General features: G+C 45.0%; 2 protein-coding genes and 1 long non-coding RNA gene across 3 annotated transcripts; all 3 read right to left on the reverse strand.

Moving 5' to 3' along the window:
• Positions 1 to 947: 947 nt before the first annotated feature.
• Positions 948 to 4,526, reverse strand: LOC112883490 (probable folate-biopterin transporter 9, chloroplastic). Its single transcript, XM_025948796.1, has 2 exons — positions 3,638 to 4,526; positions 948 to 2,188 (listed from the first exon to the last, which is right to left on the reverse strand). Exons 1-2 carry the CDS (start codon positions 4,194 to 4,196, stop codon positions 1,128 to 1,130), a joined length of 1,620 nt encoding a protein of 539 aa, XP_025804581.1. The 5' UTR covers positions 4,197 to 4,526; the 3' UTR covers positions 948 to 1,127.
• A 6,053-nt stretch (positions 4,527 to 10,579) lies between these two features.
• Positions 10,580 to 14,298, reverse strand: LOC112882156. Its single transcript, XR_003226614.1, has 4 exons — positions 13,901 to 14,298; positions 12,573 to 12,763; positions 11,445 to 11,849; positions 10,580 to 11,371 (listed from the first exon to the last, which is right to left on the reverse strand). It is a non-coding gene; the product is annotated as an uncharacterized LOC112882156 (long non-coding RNA).
• Positions 14,299 to 15,728: 1,430 nt separating this feature from the next.
• Positions 15,729 to 16,799, reverse strand: LOC112880855 (BTB/POZ and MATH domain-containing protein 2-like). The gene has a single exon (XM_025945595.1). It carries the CDS (start codon positions 16,797 to 16,799, stop codon positions 15,729 to 15,731), a length of 1,071 nt encoding a protein of 356 aa, XP_025801380.1.
• Positions 16,800 to 17,813: the final 1,014 nt, after the last annotated feature.

The following is a 17,813-nucleotide window of genomic DNA, read 5'->3' on the forward strand; positions in this document are numbered from 1 at the left end:
GCTATGAAGAATGTTGTCTGGCTACATACTCTCTTTTCGGTAACATTCTCCGATGTACTTTGCATTAAAACCCTTGTTGTAACATCTGATACTTTTTGTGATGTTAATTAGTGCAGATATCTCAAAAAAAAAACATTCCGTGATTGTTTGAATTCACTTATAGTTAGGACAAACCTAAGACAAACTTTGCTCATGTTTCAGCCTGGATTCAAATTTAATATAGACAATAGTCTATTTAAGTCTAGAACATGATGCATAATTGATTCGGGTTCTATTTGAACTTTCAAGTGAAGTTTGAGCTTGAATCTATCTATTTCTATAAAAAAGATAAAAACCTATATCTGACTTCCTAAACCTAATCTGGGCCGAAACTCACCTAACCTGGGCCGAAACTTACCTAACCTACCCACCAGACCGAACTGGGCTTAGCCTAACCTGCCCAAAATTCCACCGGACCAAACTGGGCCGAAACCCAGTCCAGCCCAGCGCCACCGCCAGACCACCTCTCCCTCTCTCACAGTCGAAATTCTTGTGTTTCCTGTCTCCTCTGTTTTCGGGCCAGGGGAAGGTGCCACGATCTCCATGGAATAAACCTCCATTCTTCAATCAGACATGTTAAAAATTTTCAAAATGAGCTGAGCTGAACGAGTTTCACGCAAAAGTCAGAAGAATGACACAAATTCACAAATTTCATTTTGTTCCGCTAGCAAACGGACAAAAAACAATTGCAATCCAAAATATGAATTACTGGCGCTTTTAAATTGGGATGGAGAGCTGGCTCTGCAGTGGATAGAGGTTATATATTTATCTTTCAGGAGGGGATGCCTGTAGCTGAGCGTCCATTTAGAATCCAATGATATGGAGCACATGCATGCGAGGCATCAAAATCTCAAGTTTAGTGATGGGAGGAATTCTCTTATCAAATTTCCTTTCACGAGAAACCTATATTCGGCAGGAAACATAGGAACTATTCCGTATTACAGATGTACAGTAATCAGAAAAACTCTATACCTACCTATACATGTAACCTCACTCAGTGTTGACTGGGTGAACGACATTCCTCTACTTTGTGTCATTACCTAACAGGACTTTACCTTGTGCTTTCTATGGTGAAAACACCACTTTTATCATCTCTGCATCACGACCTTCTCATCAGCTGTCCATTTTTCAGGTAAAAAGGATATCCATCCCAATGGAAGCAGTGCAGCCAAACTCTGCAGCAAAATACCCAATGGCAAGGTTGAATAGTCCACAGAAGACACCCCAATTAGAGTGGACAATCCAACGCCGAATACTCCACTTAGTATTGCTGAAAACACCAGTCCAGATGTGAAGAAGGCGAACAGAGAACCTTCGCAGCCAGGTGGGCACAGACTTGACAGCAAAACAGAGAATGGCAGGACCTTGAACTGAGCAATTGCTTCAGCAAGAGCTGAGAAACAAAGCACGTGGATCTCATTTGGTATCCCTAGCATAAGGTTTATTTGTTTCACGAGGACCAAATCCGACAGAACTGCCACGGCATATAGCATCTGAACTCCAGCGATAAGGTGCCTCAAAGGGATTCTCTTAAGATATCGGTTGTAGAGGACAGTTAGAGATAGAACCATGACTTGTCCCACGACTTTTGATAGACCGATAATTGATGGATCAAGCTTCAGATACTGTGTCTGAAAGCAGAACATCGTTCCAGAAAGAATAGGCACAACAGCAAATGATGTCATGATCCATGCAAGAGGGTAGAAGATCCTCTCCTCGCTGATTGCCATCATCAAGTTTGAGAATTGCTTGCGAAGATTTGCTGCCAACGAGCTTGTGACAAGACGACTTCTGGTGTTTCGTGGAGTACTTGGCAATGTCTCTTTTGTACCAAGGGACAGTGCTAGTTGGAAACCAAGAAGGACTGAGAATGCCGTGAACATGATCTTTGGTTCCTGTGTTTTCAGCAGAACATAACCACCAGACAAGTTCCCTAGTAGAGATCCTGCAGCCAGGGCTATGAATGCGTATGACTGTAATACACCAGCCTTCTGAGTTCTACTGAACTCCGTGACAACAGCATCACTTACAACTTCTGTGACAGATGCTCCAAGATTCCCAACGAGAATACAGGCCATCTGAGTCGGAAATGTGTCGCCTGTGACTGGAATGATTGCAAGTGTTCCCCAAGCAATAAGCTGCAGTAATGCTGAACGTATCCAAAGTTAGTTCAAGTTAATTGAGTAACATATTGTTTTGACACTCAATCACTTCAATAATACAAACTATAAAATCAACAAAAACATAATGGCCTAAATATTTTTTTCTATTATGATTACCACAGAATGACTTTGACCTGATTATATTATACTACATGATTTTTTTTGTTGGAGAGCTCCTAAAGCAGATGGCTTGCACTTTCTTAATATGTGCATATATTAATTGTACTACTCATTAATTTGTCAAAAATGGAAGGGAGAAAGATAAAACAAATGAAGGACATGTCCCAGAAGTATAGGAAACGTGAGCAAAAATTTATAACTATATTTCACTAGGATTCTCATCTTATATGCTGGGAGATGCATCTCAAGAAGCTGTCGATATCATAGCGTCGCAAGGACGATATTGTGGTGCACAAATGCCAAATGAGTTGGGTAACGCTGATGGGACAGCCTAGGTAAATATAAGGTTAGTTTCAGTGATTGGTGGTCCTGAAGATACAGTCCCCCTGCATATTCTCATAGGCACCACAGAATAAGGGGGACATTATGGGAATACCAGCTTACTAAAGCTCTAATTGTGTGACTAGTAGTCTAGTAGTGCAAGTAAATTGCACGTCTCTACATCAAGATTCAAGTACCACAGAATAAGGGTAATCTGTTGGATTAACCAACTTGGCAAGGCTTGAAATGTGTGACCAGCAACAAAATCGAGGAACCTGTCAGCAAGGAAAGTGTACTGCTCGATCCTAAGGGCGCACATGTCCCTTTCTAAGACGCATCTTTTACTGAATAGGTGCAACAGCAAGCAAAGGTGCTGGGCAGGATACCATTGCCAATGGAACAAGGCACCTATTTTCATGTGCCAATGCAATAGCAGTAGCTTGCCAGTGCCTTTTCATGTTCTTCATCTGGTAATCAGATGATTACAACCACAGCCACATTGTACTGACAAATTGACTGCAGTTGTTGGGCTCCATTGACCAGGGCGTCTCCAATTGCCGAAAGAGAAATGAAATGTCCCTTTCAATGTGCTCAGCGGCTCAAATTTTTTCATAACTAATTGGTTAAATTGATTCCTATTTCATCATGACACATCGAATGGAATTTTGATTATGACGCAAGGTGAAGACACGAGGAAAGCAAATGTATATCCTCCCACGAGGCCACGACACTGAGTTAATTCCGAACTTTGACAATTGCAGTTTCTTCTTTGTCAATTGAGATCTTTCACCAGGACGGACATGCAGATAATTCCATTGAAATCATAGAGAACTCAAAAGAGTGAACACAAGAACCCATCAGTAGCATAAAGATGGCAGAATTCTCGGCAGGGCACCCACGTCGCTGGAGCCGCAGGAACACGAGGACCGAAAATTGACTGAAAGCAGATGAACAGCAGAATGGGGAAAAAGAAAGGCGCATCAGCTGTAGCGTACCTCCAATGGAGATGTATGGGAGGCGGTGCGCGCGTCCGATGTAGACGGCGTCGGAGAGGACCCCGAAGAGCGGCTTGGCGACGAGCGGTAGGTTCCCTGCGTTCTGCACGAGCTGCAGCGCGACGGGGCTGAGGCTGAGCCCGCGGGCGAGGTGGAAGTTGAGCGCCAGCCACGGGAAGCAGCGGAACCCCTGCACCCAGTAGCCAACCCCGCACACCCACCACAGCCGGCGCATCTCCCGCAGCCGCCCGCGCCGCTCCGCCGCGGGCGTCGGGCGCACCGCGGGCGCCGGGGCCGCCGGCGCGGTCTCCGGCGGCTTCAGGGCCGGCGCGGCGGGCGCGGCGGGCGAGGCCGAGGCGGCGGAGGCGTCGTGGAGCCTGGCGACCCGGCGCCGCTGCCGCCGCTCCTCGGGCGTCGCCGGCGTCCGGAGGCATAGCGCCACGCCGGGGCCCCGCGCGTTCCTGCATGAGGCGGCGGCGGCGCCGGGCCGCTCGGGCGGGTGCCGGCGGTGGAGATGGTGGAGGTGGCGGTGCGGCGCGCACGGCGAGAGGCAGAGCATTCTGCTGGCTCCCGTACGTGGTCCGGCCGGGCGGGCGGAGTGGGAATGCGGAGGCGACGAGCGCGGAGGGGGCGTGCGGTGGCGAGGTTAAGGTGGTGGCGCCGTGCGGCTGGGCTTTCGAGGAGGAAGTGGAAGAAGCGCGGGGCGCGGGGGGCGGGCGGGAGAGGCGGAGACACTTCTGGAAGCGCAGAACGGCCGCGCTGCTTCGGTGGTTTCGTCCCGGGGTGCCGGTGCCCGTGCCCTGCCTGTCACCAGTGTGGTGCCATGCTTCCGGCGCTGGGTCCCGGGGATGCCGCCATGCCCGGCTCGTAACTTGGCGCCACGCTATCTTATTCTTACCTCCGAAATGTTACGACTTTACTGCACTAACTGAACAGCTACACCAAAAAAAGATTTTTAAAAAGAGTTTACAATCAGGTGTCAAAGTATACGCTTGTTTTGGCAAACAATAGACTTTAGTTGCATTTGGTACCATCATATTTTATTTTAAAAAAAAACTGAAGGAAAAAACCAATAGACCCTCGCATGCATGTACATCTGGCATTCACGGTATAAGTTTACATAAAGTAAATTACATCCATCGTTCAACCAACTTGACAGATCATTCAGTGAGCATTTGTTATGGGCTGTATAATAAATGTTTATTTGCAGTTTTTATCATCGTATACAGGTACATTATCTTTGGACGTTAAACTCGATCAAATAATATGCTATGTCTTTTGCCAAGATGTTATACGAAGTTGAGAAATTTACGGGTTGTTGGACTAATCTGCAACCACCTGCCAAATTGTTATATAGTGGGTGTAATTTACACTTTTACATATCCAGTTAAATTGGTTTTCTCATCGCCATTGTCATATGTGTACTATTTGCCGGGATGTGCAGTACGGAACTGTGGACGGATCCTATGTTAGTTAGATATTTTTCTATGCTCCTAGATATTTTCCAATTAGACAGGTCACTAACTTTCGAGAAAGAGAGAAATGATGAAGTGCACTTCTAAATGATGTATTCGGTTGGACCGTTGGATTGATTTGCTTAAACATGGTTTTATGTGCAGTGTGAATTGTTTTTGCAATTCAGTGGCCTTTTTGCATTTGCAAACTTGATTTTCTTACAATTTGATAAAAAAAATGATCTTGTTGTACAAATGGAACCCCGCCGCGATCGAACGGAATGGATGAGAGGCTTGTGGGGTGAGCTATACGTTGTACTAAATGGATACTAAATGGAATGGGTTCTGCTTTCATGATGTTTCTTAAGTGCGTATCTCGAAACTTCATGGATAACTAGTTGTTCAGCTTCCGCCAGGGATAGAGCTTATTTAGGTCATGTTTGGTTAGGAAGAACTAAACTTTAAACTTTAGTCCCATCATATAAAAAAATCTTGCTATTTAGAAGTATTAAATAATATCTATTTAAAAAACTTTTTACATAGACGTGTGCTAATTTGCGAGATAAATTTAATAAACCTAATTAATCCATGATTTGCAACAATGGTTACAGTAACCATCCGCTAATCATACATTAATATACCTTATTAGATTCATCTCATGAATTTACCTAGGGATTATGCAATTAGTTTTGTAAGTAGATTTTATTTAATATTTTTTTATACGATAGAGTTAAAATTTAGTACTCATGAATCAAAACATCCCCTTACGGCCAAAAGAAGCCATTTTGCGCGCGCGTAGCGCTCTCTCTCCATTGACGAATGTTGTAGCAGGTATTAGACCTGATTGCTAGTTAGCTTTAAAACTGGCCTCTCCTCCTCTTAAATTTGGGTTCCAGCTCCACAAATTTGCGATGAATTTACGCCTTCCGAATTCTACCGCCGTCGCAGGAATTCTTCATGACCGCTATTCGAGCATTTGGCCGCTTTCGTGCGGGAAGAAAGAAAAGAAAGGAGCGTTGGTGAGGAGAAAGACGGGACGGCACACCTGCACACACGAGGTTTCTTCTCGTCCCTTTGGATTGGCCCGTCGCGCTTGCTTTCTTGCGCCCGCCAGAGACCAGACCATCGGCGAGCGTGAGCTCTCTCCGCTCCGTCCATGAGGGCCGGGGTGCGGTCGTGGGGTCCCGAGTCCCCGACGTGGACCCGGATGTGGGCCATCATGCCGGATGTGGGCCAGCGTGCGTTGTGCGCCGCGAGAAGGATCCGGCCCTTTGTCCGCTACCCCTAGAACAGTAGTACCCGATGCCGTTCCGTCGCCTGGTCCTTTTCCGTTCCCGTGGCATGTGGGCCCCCGCATGCCACGCGTCAGACGACGAGCGGCGCAGGAGTGAGCGAGAAGACGGCAGGGAAAGGAATAATAGTGGTTCAAAAATTACAGACCTGAACGGCCACTTGTAGCTGTAGGTAGGACTACTGCTGGGACGGATTGAATTTTACAGTTTGGTTCGTTCAAAGAAAAATTTACAATTTGATGAGCTGCTGTTCGATCGAGTGTTTTAAAAGGAGCGGCCATTGAATTTTCCTCAGGTACGGTCCACATCTTTCTCCCAACTCCGTCTCATCTTCTCCTTCTCATTCTCCAGTAACTTTGTGAAGAAGCATCCGGTGGCATAACCACTACCTCAACTCCCTTGCTCCACCCTCTATATATATCATGGTTCGGTCTCGTGCGCACCACCCTAACACCATCGAACCGTTACCGTGACATGTCTCCTCTTAGATCTTTGTAACTGATTGTACGCATTTTACTATCTCGCGCGCTGGCACAGACATCACGTCTTCTCTTATAGCTTCACTCTAAGCCCAAATATCAAAGGCATCTCAAGGGGGAAAAAAATAATATTTCACACTTAAATATAAACACAAAGGACTCAAGTATTCATTAGGTTTCGCACTACTTGAGTATCCGCATAGGGCATAAAAGGGGATACTTTACCAACCGTTTTCTATTCATGAGTATCCAACAAAATTACTCACTCCGACCTAAATTATATATTATTTTAATTTTTTCTGAGTACGTAGCTTTTAATATTCACTTAGATATATATTATGTTTAGATATATAATAAAAGGTATGTATTTCAGCTCATTCTCGTTGTCAAATACAACAAGAAAAGACAAAAGCTTTTGCTGATGTTTTTTCTTCCAGCTTGCACTTCAGAACTTTACAGGTAAAAATAACTGGCCGTTCAATTTCATCCAAGGATTTATGCATGCCCAATTTTAGCTGCTAGCTACCTTCCTGATCGATTTGGAGGTTGTGTGGAAGGAATAGGTCCGTCCGCGAGGAGATGACATGCCCGGAGTGCTTCTTTGGCCCGTCGCGGGTTTTCTGCACTCTCCGCTGGGCGCATGGGCTGCTGGCTGGTCCTTGCCTTGCCCCACACGTGTCAGGTGATGGGAGGGCACGGGAGTGAGCTGCGCTGCGCCGTCGGGATGGGTTTTGGCAGCACGCAAGATGGGCCCGGGAGAAGACATTCATCTTTTTTTTTTTCCTTTGAACTGAACATGGGTATTCATTTTGAACAGGTACTTCCATTGACAGCCGGCTCGTTATCTGCCTTGCTCTCTGTAGTAAACGGGCCGGCCCTCCTTTTTGACCAATGCAAGTTGACACTTGACGGAGACGCGAGCCGCCGAATAGCGGTATGTATACGTTCAAAAAAGGCGATAGCTGCATGAGTTCAACAAGGTACTCCCTCTGTTCCACTCCTGCCTTTCAAGAAGTCAAACAATTTCAAATTTGATCAAATTTCTCTAAAATATTATTAATATTTATATTACAAAATAAATATTATTAGATTAATTATGTTGTACTAAATATATTTTAAGATATAAATGCTACTAATTTTATGTATAAATTTGGTTAAATTTGAAACTGTTTCACTTCTCGATAAACGAGAGTTGTATTATTTTCGGAATGGAGTTTTTTTTCAAACGGAGGGAGTAGCTGGTAACCTCAGCTGACTTCTTCCAGACACGTGAAAACCTGACATTTAAGCAACACTACACTGGTTTGAGAGATTACGGAGAGCGGTCCATGTTGGAATATTAGGCCCGGCCCGTACGTGCTGTTGTATGAGCCATTGGGCTGTAACTTATAGGACCAAACATTTCATACAAAAAAGTCAGTAGGGTGTGAGAAGAGAAAGAGTCTAGGGTTTATTAGTACCTTACTATTCTAGGGTGGTGAGAACCAAGATAGAAAGGAGCTCTTGTATGAGTCCCAAATTATAAAACATACACTAGAGAATACATGTACGCACGCATATCGCATGCTATTCTAGGGATTATTCTTTTTTTGCTGGTTATCTATTTTAGTTCCACAGCACCAACACCTGGACTGCCATGTCAACCTTGGAGCGGGATAATCATGTCCGTATACTTGCGATGTGCATAGGCTCCGTCGGTTTCACATCAAGAGATACCAGGGGTGGTTCCTGGATATCAGGCAGATCAAAACATGGGTTGTTGAGGACCTTCCCTCTATAAAAGAGGCGTCCTGTTGACGAGGGAGAACTCGCAACCTCCTCCGTCCACTCCGCTGTGCGCGCCGCCCCTCCATTAGTTGTACAGTGGATCGAGGGAGAAGGGTATCTCCGAACCAACGCCGGTGATGTTGAGGCCTGCACAGGTGTCGGCGATCAGGTTTCCAGCAAACATCCTCGCGGCCGCTCGTCACTGCTTCCTCTCCGACGACTTCATCGACATCTGCATCGACTTCATCGTCCAGTCATCTCCTCTCTCTCGTGTGACGCTTTGTAAGTATAATTACTCATTTGTTTCTCCACATGCCATGAGGAACATTTGGATATGTTCTACCGTTGTGTTCCTAGCATGTGTAGGATTAGTTGACCGCTCAAATGAATCTGTAGTACTAGCATGCCTTTGTGTTCTTGCTAGTAGTAATTTCGAGTTGAGTTGCAGCATCACTGAATTCTCCGGAATGGTGAAGTTGTATGTGGCCGCGGTAATGAGCACAGGTCTGAACTTGTTTTCATTGTTGCTTCCCAGCTCTCTACTGTTTCAGACTGAAAGGAAAATAGACAAGGATCCACTAGATTCCACATTAATTTGAGTGTGTATAAAAAGACCCAAGACTTCATGAATCAAACACACACACATAAGACTTCATGCCAGGTATGTAGAGCTTAATCAATTAACTTGATCTTTGCAATATGAACGTATATCTCAGGCAACCACAAGGTCAGTTTACTTACATTTAGTATCAAGAAAGAATGCCTTTTATTTTTACTGATAGTTAGATGCTTCCATGCACCTGACTAACAAAACAAAACCACTAGAATGTGCCAAATTTACATGATCAGGTCATCATCAGCTTGAATTCACGGATGGGAGGCATCGACTGGTGGGTTTTGCTGTTATTTTTGTCTCGAGCCATTACTGAAACATACTCATCATCGCTCTTGCACAACTTACCACTGCCTGACTGCCACATTTTCTGAATATAACAGAGTGATACTTTATCCCTGCTGGTGCTTAAAGTAAAACTACTATATTTGATTACCGCCTCTATATGTACCAGGGGTTTACTGCATAAAACAAGTGTAATATTTTTCAAAATTTAAATATATTATAAGTCCATTTGTACATATCTGATATTTCTTTTGTTATTTCAGCTATTAATTGACTACAACGGGAAGGGTAAATAGAAGGTGCACACAATAACATTTGACTATGAGACCATCTATTTATCTGTTGAAATCTGTCACTTTTCTAACCATTGGATTATCAGATTAAAATACAATGGTTTAGATCCATCTGTCTACAATAGAAAAAGTGAAAAAATTGGAAAAGTTTATTTGTCTAATTGGAACATTTTATTTCTTACTGCTAGAACATTTTTCTCAGACCAGAACATGAAATTTTGCTAGAAAATCTATCACCCCTGATTTGTTAGAACTTTTTATTTCTACCCCTAAGACATTGTATTTCACTTCTGAAACCTTTTTCTCCTTGGAGCAACTCCAGCAATAGCTCCTTAGCAATAGCTCCTACTTCAAGGTGCCCACTATTTGAGTAGGGGCTTTCCCTACTTTCTGGGGCTCTATTTATTGCATCCAAATCCAACAAGAGTCCCTACTTCTCAGCCCCTATTTTTTTCTTTCCTATTTCAACATACTGTCTATGTATATCTTTCATTTTACATCACAATTCAAATGCAAATATTTCAGAAGCATATAGCAATGAACCATATTGAAACTCATGATTTCAGACATAATAGTTCAAATTTGAGTTCAAAAATTTTGAAACAAAAAATATCATCTTTCATGCGATGGAGACAACCAGGAAGGGAAGATAGATGACCAGCAAGGCAATATTCATACACATATTTGACAGGACAACCAGCATGGCAAAATAGATAAACAACTCTCAACTTTGTTTGCTAAAAACATGCAAATACCATATTCATTTACTCCTTGTATAGGATCATAGAACTTATAAAAGACTACTTGAACAATGTAATTTCAGACTTAGTAAATAGTAATCACAGAATAATTGGATTATGTAATCCAGATGCCACTTGAAGCTGTTGGTTCCCTTTTCCAAACTACTGGCAGGAGCAAACAAATGAGCGAAAAACTAACCCAACATAAATTAAATTGCTGCTCCCTCAACATCACCTCCACTACCACCACTAGAAGCAGCAAACCCACCACCAAACCTAGCACTGAAGGCAGCCATCTTTTGTGCTGCGATTTGTGCCCTCATTGCCAACACATATCTCCAAGGTACTCACATCACAGAACATGATTTTCTGTTCTTGTTCCCACATCAATTTTTCCTTTTCCAATGATATCTTTTCCTGGTGAATCATCTTTGCCTCCTTCCACCTGTCCTCCTTCAGTTTTTTCTCCTCTCACCTGATTTCCCTCAAGTTTCTTCTCCTCCTTGTCCAATATCAACTCTTCAATAGCTTCTTTGTATGGTCCTGCGTCACCTCCACTCTTCAACCTCTCCTTTGCTTGCTTTCTTCCAATTGGCCTCTTCTTTTGATTTGGTTCTGTTGAATAACTCCTGCCACTATCATCTCCACCTTCTCCTTCAGTAGCTCCATTGGAAGACATGTTACTTTGTGACCTTTTGTTGTTCTCTATTGTTTGGAACTTTTGACAATGCCTCACCTTAAGCCAACAGTGAAGGAATTAGAATGACTTTTTCAGTGGCCCCTTTGCAAATATTGTCTATGCTTGAAGAATCTACAGCAAAGTTAAGTGTTAGTACAAATGAATGCAAGAATACCAATAGTGAACAATACACAAGCAAACTTACATGCTCCTTGTATGGGATGCCACTTGGATGGAGAAGCTCAATCTCATCGTAGTATCTTTGAAACTTTTGGCATTCTTTGTGAATGGTACTCCAACGGTGCTCAAGTGAGTTGGCGTTCCTATCGGACTCAAAGGTCTTGTTGGCATGGTAATGGTCTGCAATCCTCTTCCAATATGCTCACCCTGGCTGCTCATTAGCAATAATAGGATCAGTACTGATATTTTCCGATGACATGCACAGCTGGATGTCCTCTTCATGATTGTAGTTGCCTTCTCTTTTCGGAACTGCTTTTGCAACAATGGTTTGGGTCCCGGGGTCATCAAGTGGCCATTGAAAGCCACTTGATACGGAGATTGCATTCACATAGTTTCATCAGATATCATATTGGTCCAGGGTCCGCCTCCACTAGCCATTGCAATCTCATCAGATGGAGCTATTGGCTGTAAAGAATAAGAAAAATCTGAATTTCGTACAGCTATGAATTTAATTGATAGAAAAATATCAAGCCATAGTCCTTAGTACAGCAACACAAACAATGAGATGAATCAGTACAGTATTGAGCACTTGCACCCTTTAATAGAATGGGTGGTCTACGGGTTTGACTATGCAGTTATCAAATAACATTGCTGAACTTACAAATTTGTCTAGTTCTAATCTGCAATTAAGCAGCATCTGCAAGTAAGCAGAAATGCAGATATAGCAATTTGATTGAAGAGTACAAGGACAGATACTCCTTTTAGATGCAAATTGCCAAGATAACATTGCCAAGATAACACTGAAACAAAGGATTGAGTATGGTGCCAAATGCAGTCATATTAACTATGGTTCAATCAGACTGAGTATATCATGCATTTTAGCTGCTAATTAATGCAGTCATATAACTATGGTTGAATCAGACTAAGTATATCATGCATTTTAGCTGCTAATTAATAGAACAAAGTCTAGTATCTAACTGCAATTATCAAGTACAGAAAATTTCGGTTGAATGCATCATATTTTGTACAAAGAAAAGTAAGTCTGGGAACAAAAAGCATCACAATTTCATTCACAAGTATAATTCATAGTCACAAGTGTCATTCATAAATCTCACAGTGCAAATTGCAATGAAAAAAGAGAAGGAAAAAAAACCTTATCTTGCAGGATGTGGCTATCGATGTCGGGCCACTTGCGGTGCCGTTGATGGCGGTGTGACTGACGTGGAAGAGACTACGGCGTGGCGAGGTTGAGGTCAGGTTGCTGGTGCCGATGGGCAGTGAAGTAACACGGAAGGTCCAAGACCTCGTGGGTCCAAGTGGCGCGGGAGGGGCGACCCTTGCAAGCTGCAAGCCACATATGAAACATGTCACAATTGGCTGCATTGAATAAAATGTCCAAATGTAGAGATAAAATAGATACTATGTAATGTTGTAGGTTCATATGTGGGAGACACACAAAAGTAGAGGCAAAACATGTCACAATTGCCCCAGGTCATCTCAGATGATAATAGTACAAAGACAAGAAAATGCAAGAGATAGAGAAAATGCAGTGTAAACTGGTGAATGGAAGATGTGCTTTGAGGATCAATCTAATCAGGCAATAGGTGTACAAGATCTCAGTTAGGATATAACCCATTTAGTTGACTGCAACTAAATGGCAACTAAATCGTAGTTAGGATATGACCCATTCTGTTTCGTTCCTAGTTTAATCTTCACAATTGAACTAGATAGCTACCTAAGGGGGAAAAATGAGCTAGGTAACTATCCGCCACTATCCTCTAAAGAGAAAAAGATTGAAACTGTTTTTGGTTAATATTAATTACACTCAAAAACTTTTGCTTGACATGTTCAGTTGGGTGTGAAAACACAGTTATCGTGGTCTTGTAAAGCAGTTACCGAAAGTGGGTGATTTGATTCAAAAAGTGATAATCTAATTGGAAAAGATGCATCATGCATGCCATGAGACTGAAATGTAGGCATCAACGATAACTGATAAATGCTATATCCATCATGCAGTGAAGATGTACATGAAGCTTGATAGAGAAAAGGCATGTTTTCGTTATGAACCCAAAAGAAAATTATTTCTCTTATCCTAAAACAATAAGTTCCCTCACAAGGAACGGTCACTTCTCAGTAACAGTCGTTCAATGCCTAACTCAATCCCAGGATGGAGCCTCAAGATGCTATATAGTACATGACTATTAAAATTTCACATGTAACTTAGACTCGATTTATAATGTTTCTGTAATTGAATTATGTGGAAGAATCAGAATGAAACTACACAACTCTGCTCTATTAACTTGGATATACTAGCAAAAAATGAAAAACTGAACTGAAGCACACTATATCTCTTCTATTTAACTTGTATAAATTTCGTGCTGGGTCTATGAACCCAGATTTTATCCTTTCAAGATGAATCTAGGTACAAGAACTTAGTCTTACAGCCACATTGAAAAGAAAAAAAGAAGAAAAAAAGCTTACCTTGCAAGATGTGGCCGTCGGCGTCGGGCCTCTTGCGGTGTTGTCGATGGTGGCCTGCCTGCCCGGCATCGGCCCGACGTGGACGTACACAGCGGAGGGGTACTCGCTGGCAATGATGAGGCGGCGCGGCGAGGTCGAGGCCGGATCGTCGATGCCGATGGGTGGCGATGTAGCGTGGGCATCCTCGGACCCGATGGATCGAGGTGGTGCGGGAGAGGCAGCCCTCTTCCTCATTGGTGGGCGGCGCAGTGAGGTTGGGTCGGTGGTGGACGACACGGTGAGGTCTAGGATTCCGACGAGGGAGGAGTTGGCAGCAGAGGGGAGCGGTGGAGGGGAACGGCGGAGGGGAGCGCACAAGGGCCGCCGCGCGGAAGGGAGGAAGGGCCGCCGCGCGGGCGGGAGGGAGGGGAAGCGGCGCGGGAGGGTGCGCCGTCGCGCGGGAGGTCGGGGAAATCGCGAGTAGGGGCCTCGGGGCTTGAATACTGCTGGAGTTACGTGGGCTGGAATAGGAATTTTGTTGGACGAGCGGACCCTTCTCCAACCGTGCCCTCTAAACGGTTCTCTGCCCTATATATATATATATATATATATATAGAAGATTCCGTTCTCTATTGCTCCAGCAGCGTTCTCTAAATGATTCTCTAAAATAGAGAACGCTACAGATTTCCTCTGTATATAGAGATTCTCTCTCCTCTTCTCTATTTTTCTTTACATTTTAAACACTGAATTAAATAAAAATAAAATATGTCCATAGCATTTGAGGTATGATAAATACATACGTACAAAAATTTGGAACAAAATACGTTTCTAATATAGGGTTTAATGTATAGAGAACGAGATTTAGAGAACGTTGTTGGAGAGAAATAAGATATAGAGGAGAGAATCTTGTAGAGAATTCTGCAAATGAAGGATATAGAGAACGACGGTTGGAGATAGGCTAAGTCTATATTTTAAATTTGGAGATTGAAATAAAAAATCATACTCCAGCGAATTTTCTATGAGCTCTCCAAATCTCTCCATCCACCATCTATTTCTGGAGCGTCTCTCCAAATCTCTCTATCCACCCTCTATTTCTGGAGGGTCTGTAGAGAGTTCCCTGTTCACTGATAAATAAATTCTATCCGAAAAGGGTAGGATTTAGAGACCATCACGAGTTGAGGTTAAAAAACTAGCATAAAAAAATAAAAAAATAGAGAACCTTACATAAGTAAAGAAGTAGATGATCTGATTTAAGAGTCGTTGTTGGAGATACTCTTCGTTACTGCAAATTTGAAATTTTTTTACAATAAATATGTCGGCAGATAAATAGATTTCTCTACTTGTGTTAACTTTTGGTTTGTTACACCACACAGCACTTCTCATTGCCACAGGCGGAGCTACGCGTCGGCCAACCTGCGCCACGACCCCCCTTCCCTCACGCTAGTTTCACAGCATCTCTGGGACTCTGACCGCCAGTCCGCCATGGCTACTCTGAAGATCCGGTCTGAGCAGAAAGCAGGGAGGAAGAAGACCCCAAACCATTATGGGCCTATTGGGCTCTCTCTATTTTTGTTGGCCGCTCATTTAATTCTGTTGATAGGCCGGCGGGCAATAGCCCAAAAATTTTCTCATCTTCAGCCCGGCATGGCATGACTCTAGTCGCTATTGCTCTGAAATGAAGGTCAGGCGTGCACCAGCATAGTTGCAATGCACTAGTATGAATTGAAGGTAGCCCTCTCAGAAATGAACAGAAAATTGGAGCAAATGCAGGCAGCAGACAACCCTGAAAATAAATCTAGAATCAGAAACGAAGTTCCATTCCATCAACCTTGCCACATTTTAGCAGGAGCTAACTAGTTGGCCCCTCCACTCCACGCGCAGCCTTGAGAAGGTCGGTGAGCACCGCGGGGCAGCTTTCCTCCAGGTGCCTGTACCCCTCCGTCTCCAAGACGGCGTCGAGGTACCCAGCGACGAACTCCACGCACCTCGCCTTGAGCCGCCAGCAGCGGTGCTGCTCCGCCAGCACCAGCGTGGTCGCCGCCGTGTCGACGGTGATGCCGTCGGACAGCTTCCACTCGCAGATCAGCTTCAGCCTGTCGAGCCCGTACCTGTCCGCGCCGGCGAGCAGGTGCTGCGCCATCGACGCCGCCTCTTCCTCCCCCTCTAGCCGGTCGAGCTCCGGCACGGTGTCGGTGTAGACGAAGCCGAGCAGGGCCCCGAAGACCGCGGGTTCTATGTCCTTGACCTCGATCTCGACGCGCCGGGAGGAGGACCCCTCCCTCATGCCCCCGAACAGCTGGGCCATGAATACCGGCGACCTCGCGGCGAGGACGGCCCTGTGCGCGGCGAACGGCTGGCCGGACACGAGGAACGTGACGTCCGCGCCCGTCCCCTCCCGCAGGAGCTCGCGCAGGTGCCGGAGCAGGTCCGGGGACGGCACGGCCGCCTCCCGGCGGGGATCGTCGGCGGCCGTCGCCGTCTGCGGCGGGACTTCCCGGAGCACAGCGATGGCGCACTGCACCGTGTAGGCGTCGTCTGCGAGGTAGCCGGAGGCTTCCAGGTCCTCCCTCGCCGTGAGCACGGCGGGGCTGGAGTAATCCCCCGGGCGCTGGAACTTGTGCGCCACGCTCTTCTCCTCGGACGGGCCCAGCCTACCGGCCGGGTCGACAAGGCGGCAGCTGAGCTTGGCCTTGACGTCGCCCCCGCGAGGTTCGGAGCGCAGGACGAGCTTGAGGGTCACCGGCCGGTGGCGGCCGGCCCAGTGGTCCTTGGGGCGCAGGTGGATCTCCCAGAAGTGGCCGCCGACGATCCATCTGCTGGACTTGATGAACTCGCCGTCGCCCATGGCCGTGGTCACCGAATGGCCCTCCACCTTGAGCAGGAGGTCCTTCGAGCGCGCGACCTCGGTGAGGTTCGGCATGGTGATTGGATGACTGGACCTAGATGCTGAGTACAGTGAAACTTGAAGCGTTGGCCGGACTCCAATTTATGGAGTGGCGGCAGGGTTAGTTGGGGTGTTGTGACGGCTCGGGTGGAGCGTTCGCACGCCATTCGAGATGAAGCGAAGTTCCGATGCATGTTGACCAGCACCTCGTGATAAAACGATGTACAACTAGCTCCTGACCTTCCAACTTCAAAAAAAAAAACTCTATTGGGTGGGATAATGATAGCCTCGACCGTTTTTTATTAAAAGAAAGCAACCGGCTTCCCGGTTGAAAAAACTCACGAACCCTAGCCATGCCAGTTAGGAGAATTTTTTAACCTAAGCCTTAAATTCGTTTCCACGGAAAATCAAGTCCAGAACCTAAGGAGTGCTACTAGAGTCATCTAATCAAATCATCTAGAGACCCGTTTGCCTCACCTTCCAACTTCCATGATATGTTCTTAATTTTGGATCCTTATATGTTTCTACGTGAATCCTTCAGTTGTAGGTGAATGAGATAGATTTTATTTTAGTACTTCAATTAAAGCATTCTAAAATTTAAAAATTCCAATTTGATCAGGATTCAAAATAACATGTGAATTCGATCTGAATCCCGAAGGCAGGTAACCTGGTAATAATAAAAATAAATCCATGGTTGTGACTCAAAGTGGCATATGACCATTTCCATATCGCAACAATGCAGTAAGAGAAGGACGCGATAAGATATAGCACCCTCACTGGCGGAACACAATGGGAGCCAAACTGGGCTCCGGCCCCCTTCCAATGGGAATTTTCTCTTGCATACCTCCATGTATGCATGCATACATGCAAGGATGTTCTCTACTTCTTAGTTTTTCTCAATCTTTTCGCATAGCTGTTTTAAATTGGCCCCCTCTTTTCTTGAGGTCACGTTCCGCCACTCCACCCTGGTTTGGATGCTCTTCGCCTGTTTATGAGAACCAATCAAGTAATAGCTATAGCTTCAATCCTCACCAGGATTTCACATTCGCC

Source organism: Panicum hallii, chromosome 2, assembly GCF_002211085.1.
Source record: "Panicum hallii strain FIL2 chromosome 2, PHallii_v3.1, whole genome shotgun sequence".
Classification (NCBI taxonomy): domain Eukaryota; kingdom Viridiplantae; phylum Streptophyta; class Magnoliopsida; order Poales; family Poaceae; genus Panicum; species Panicum hallii.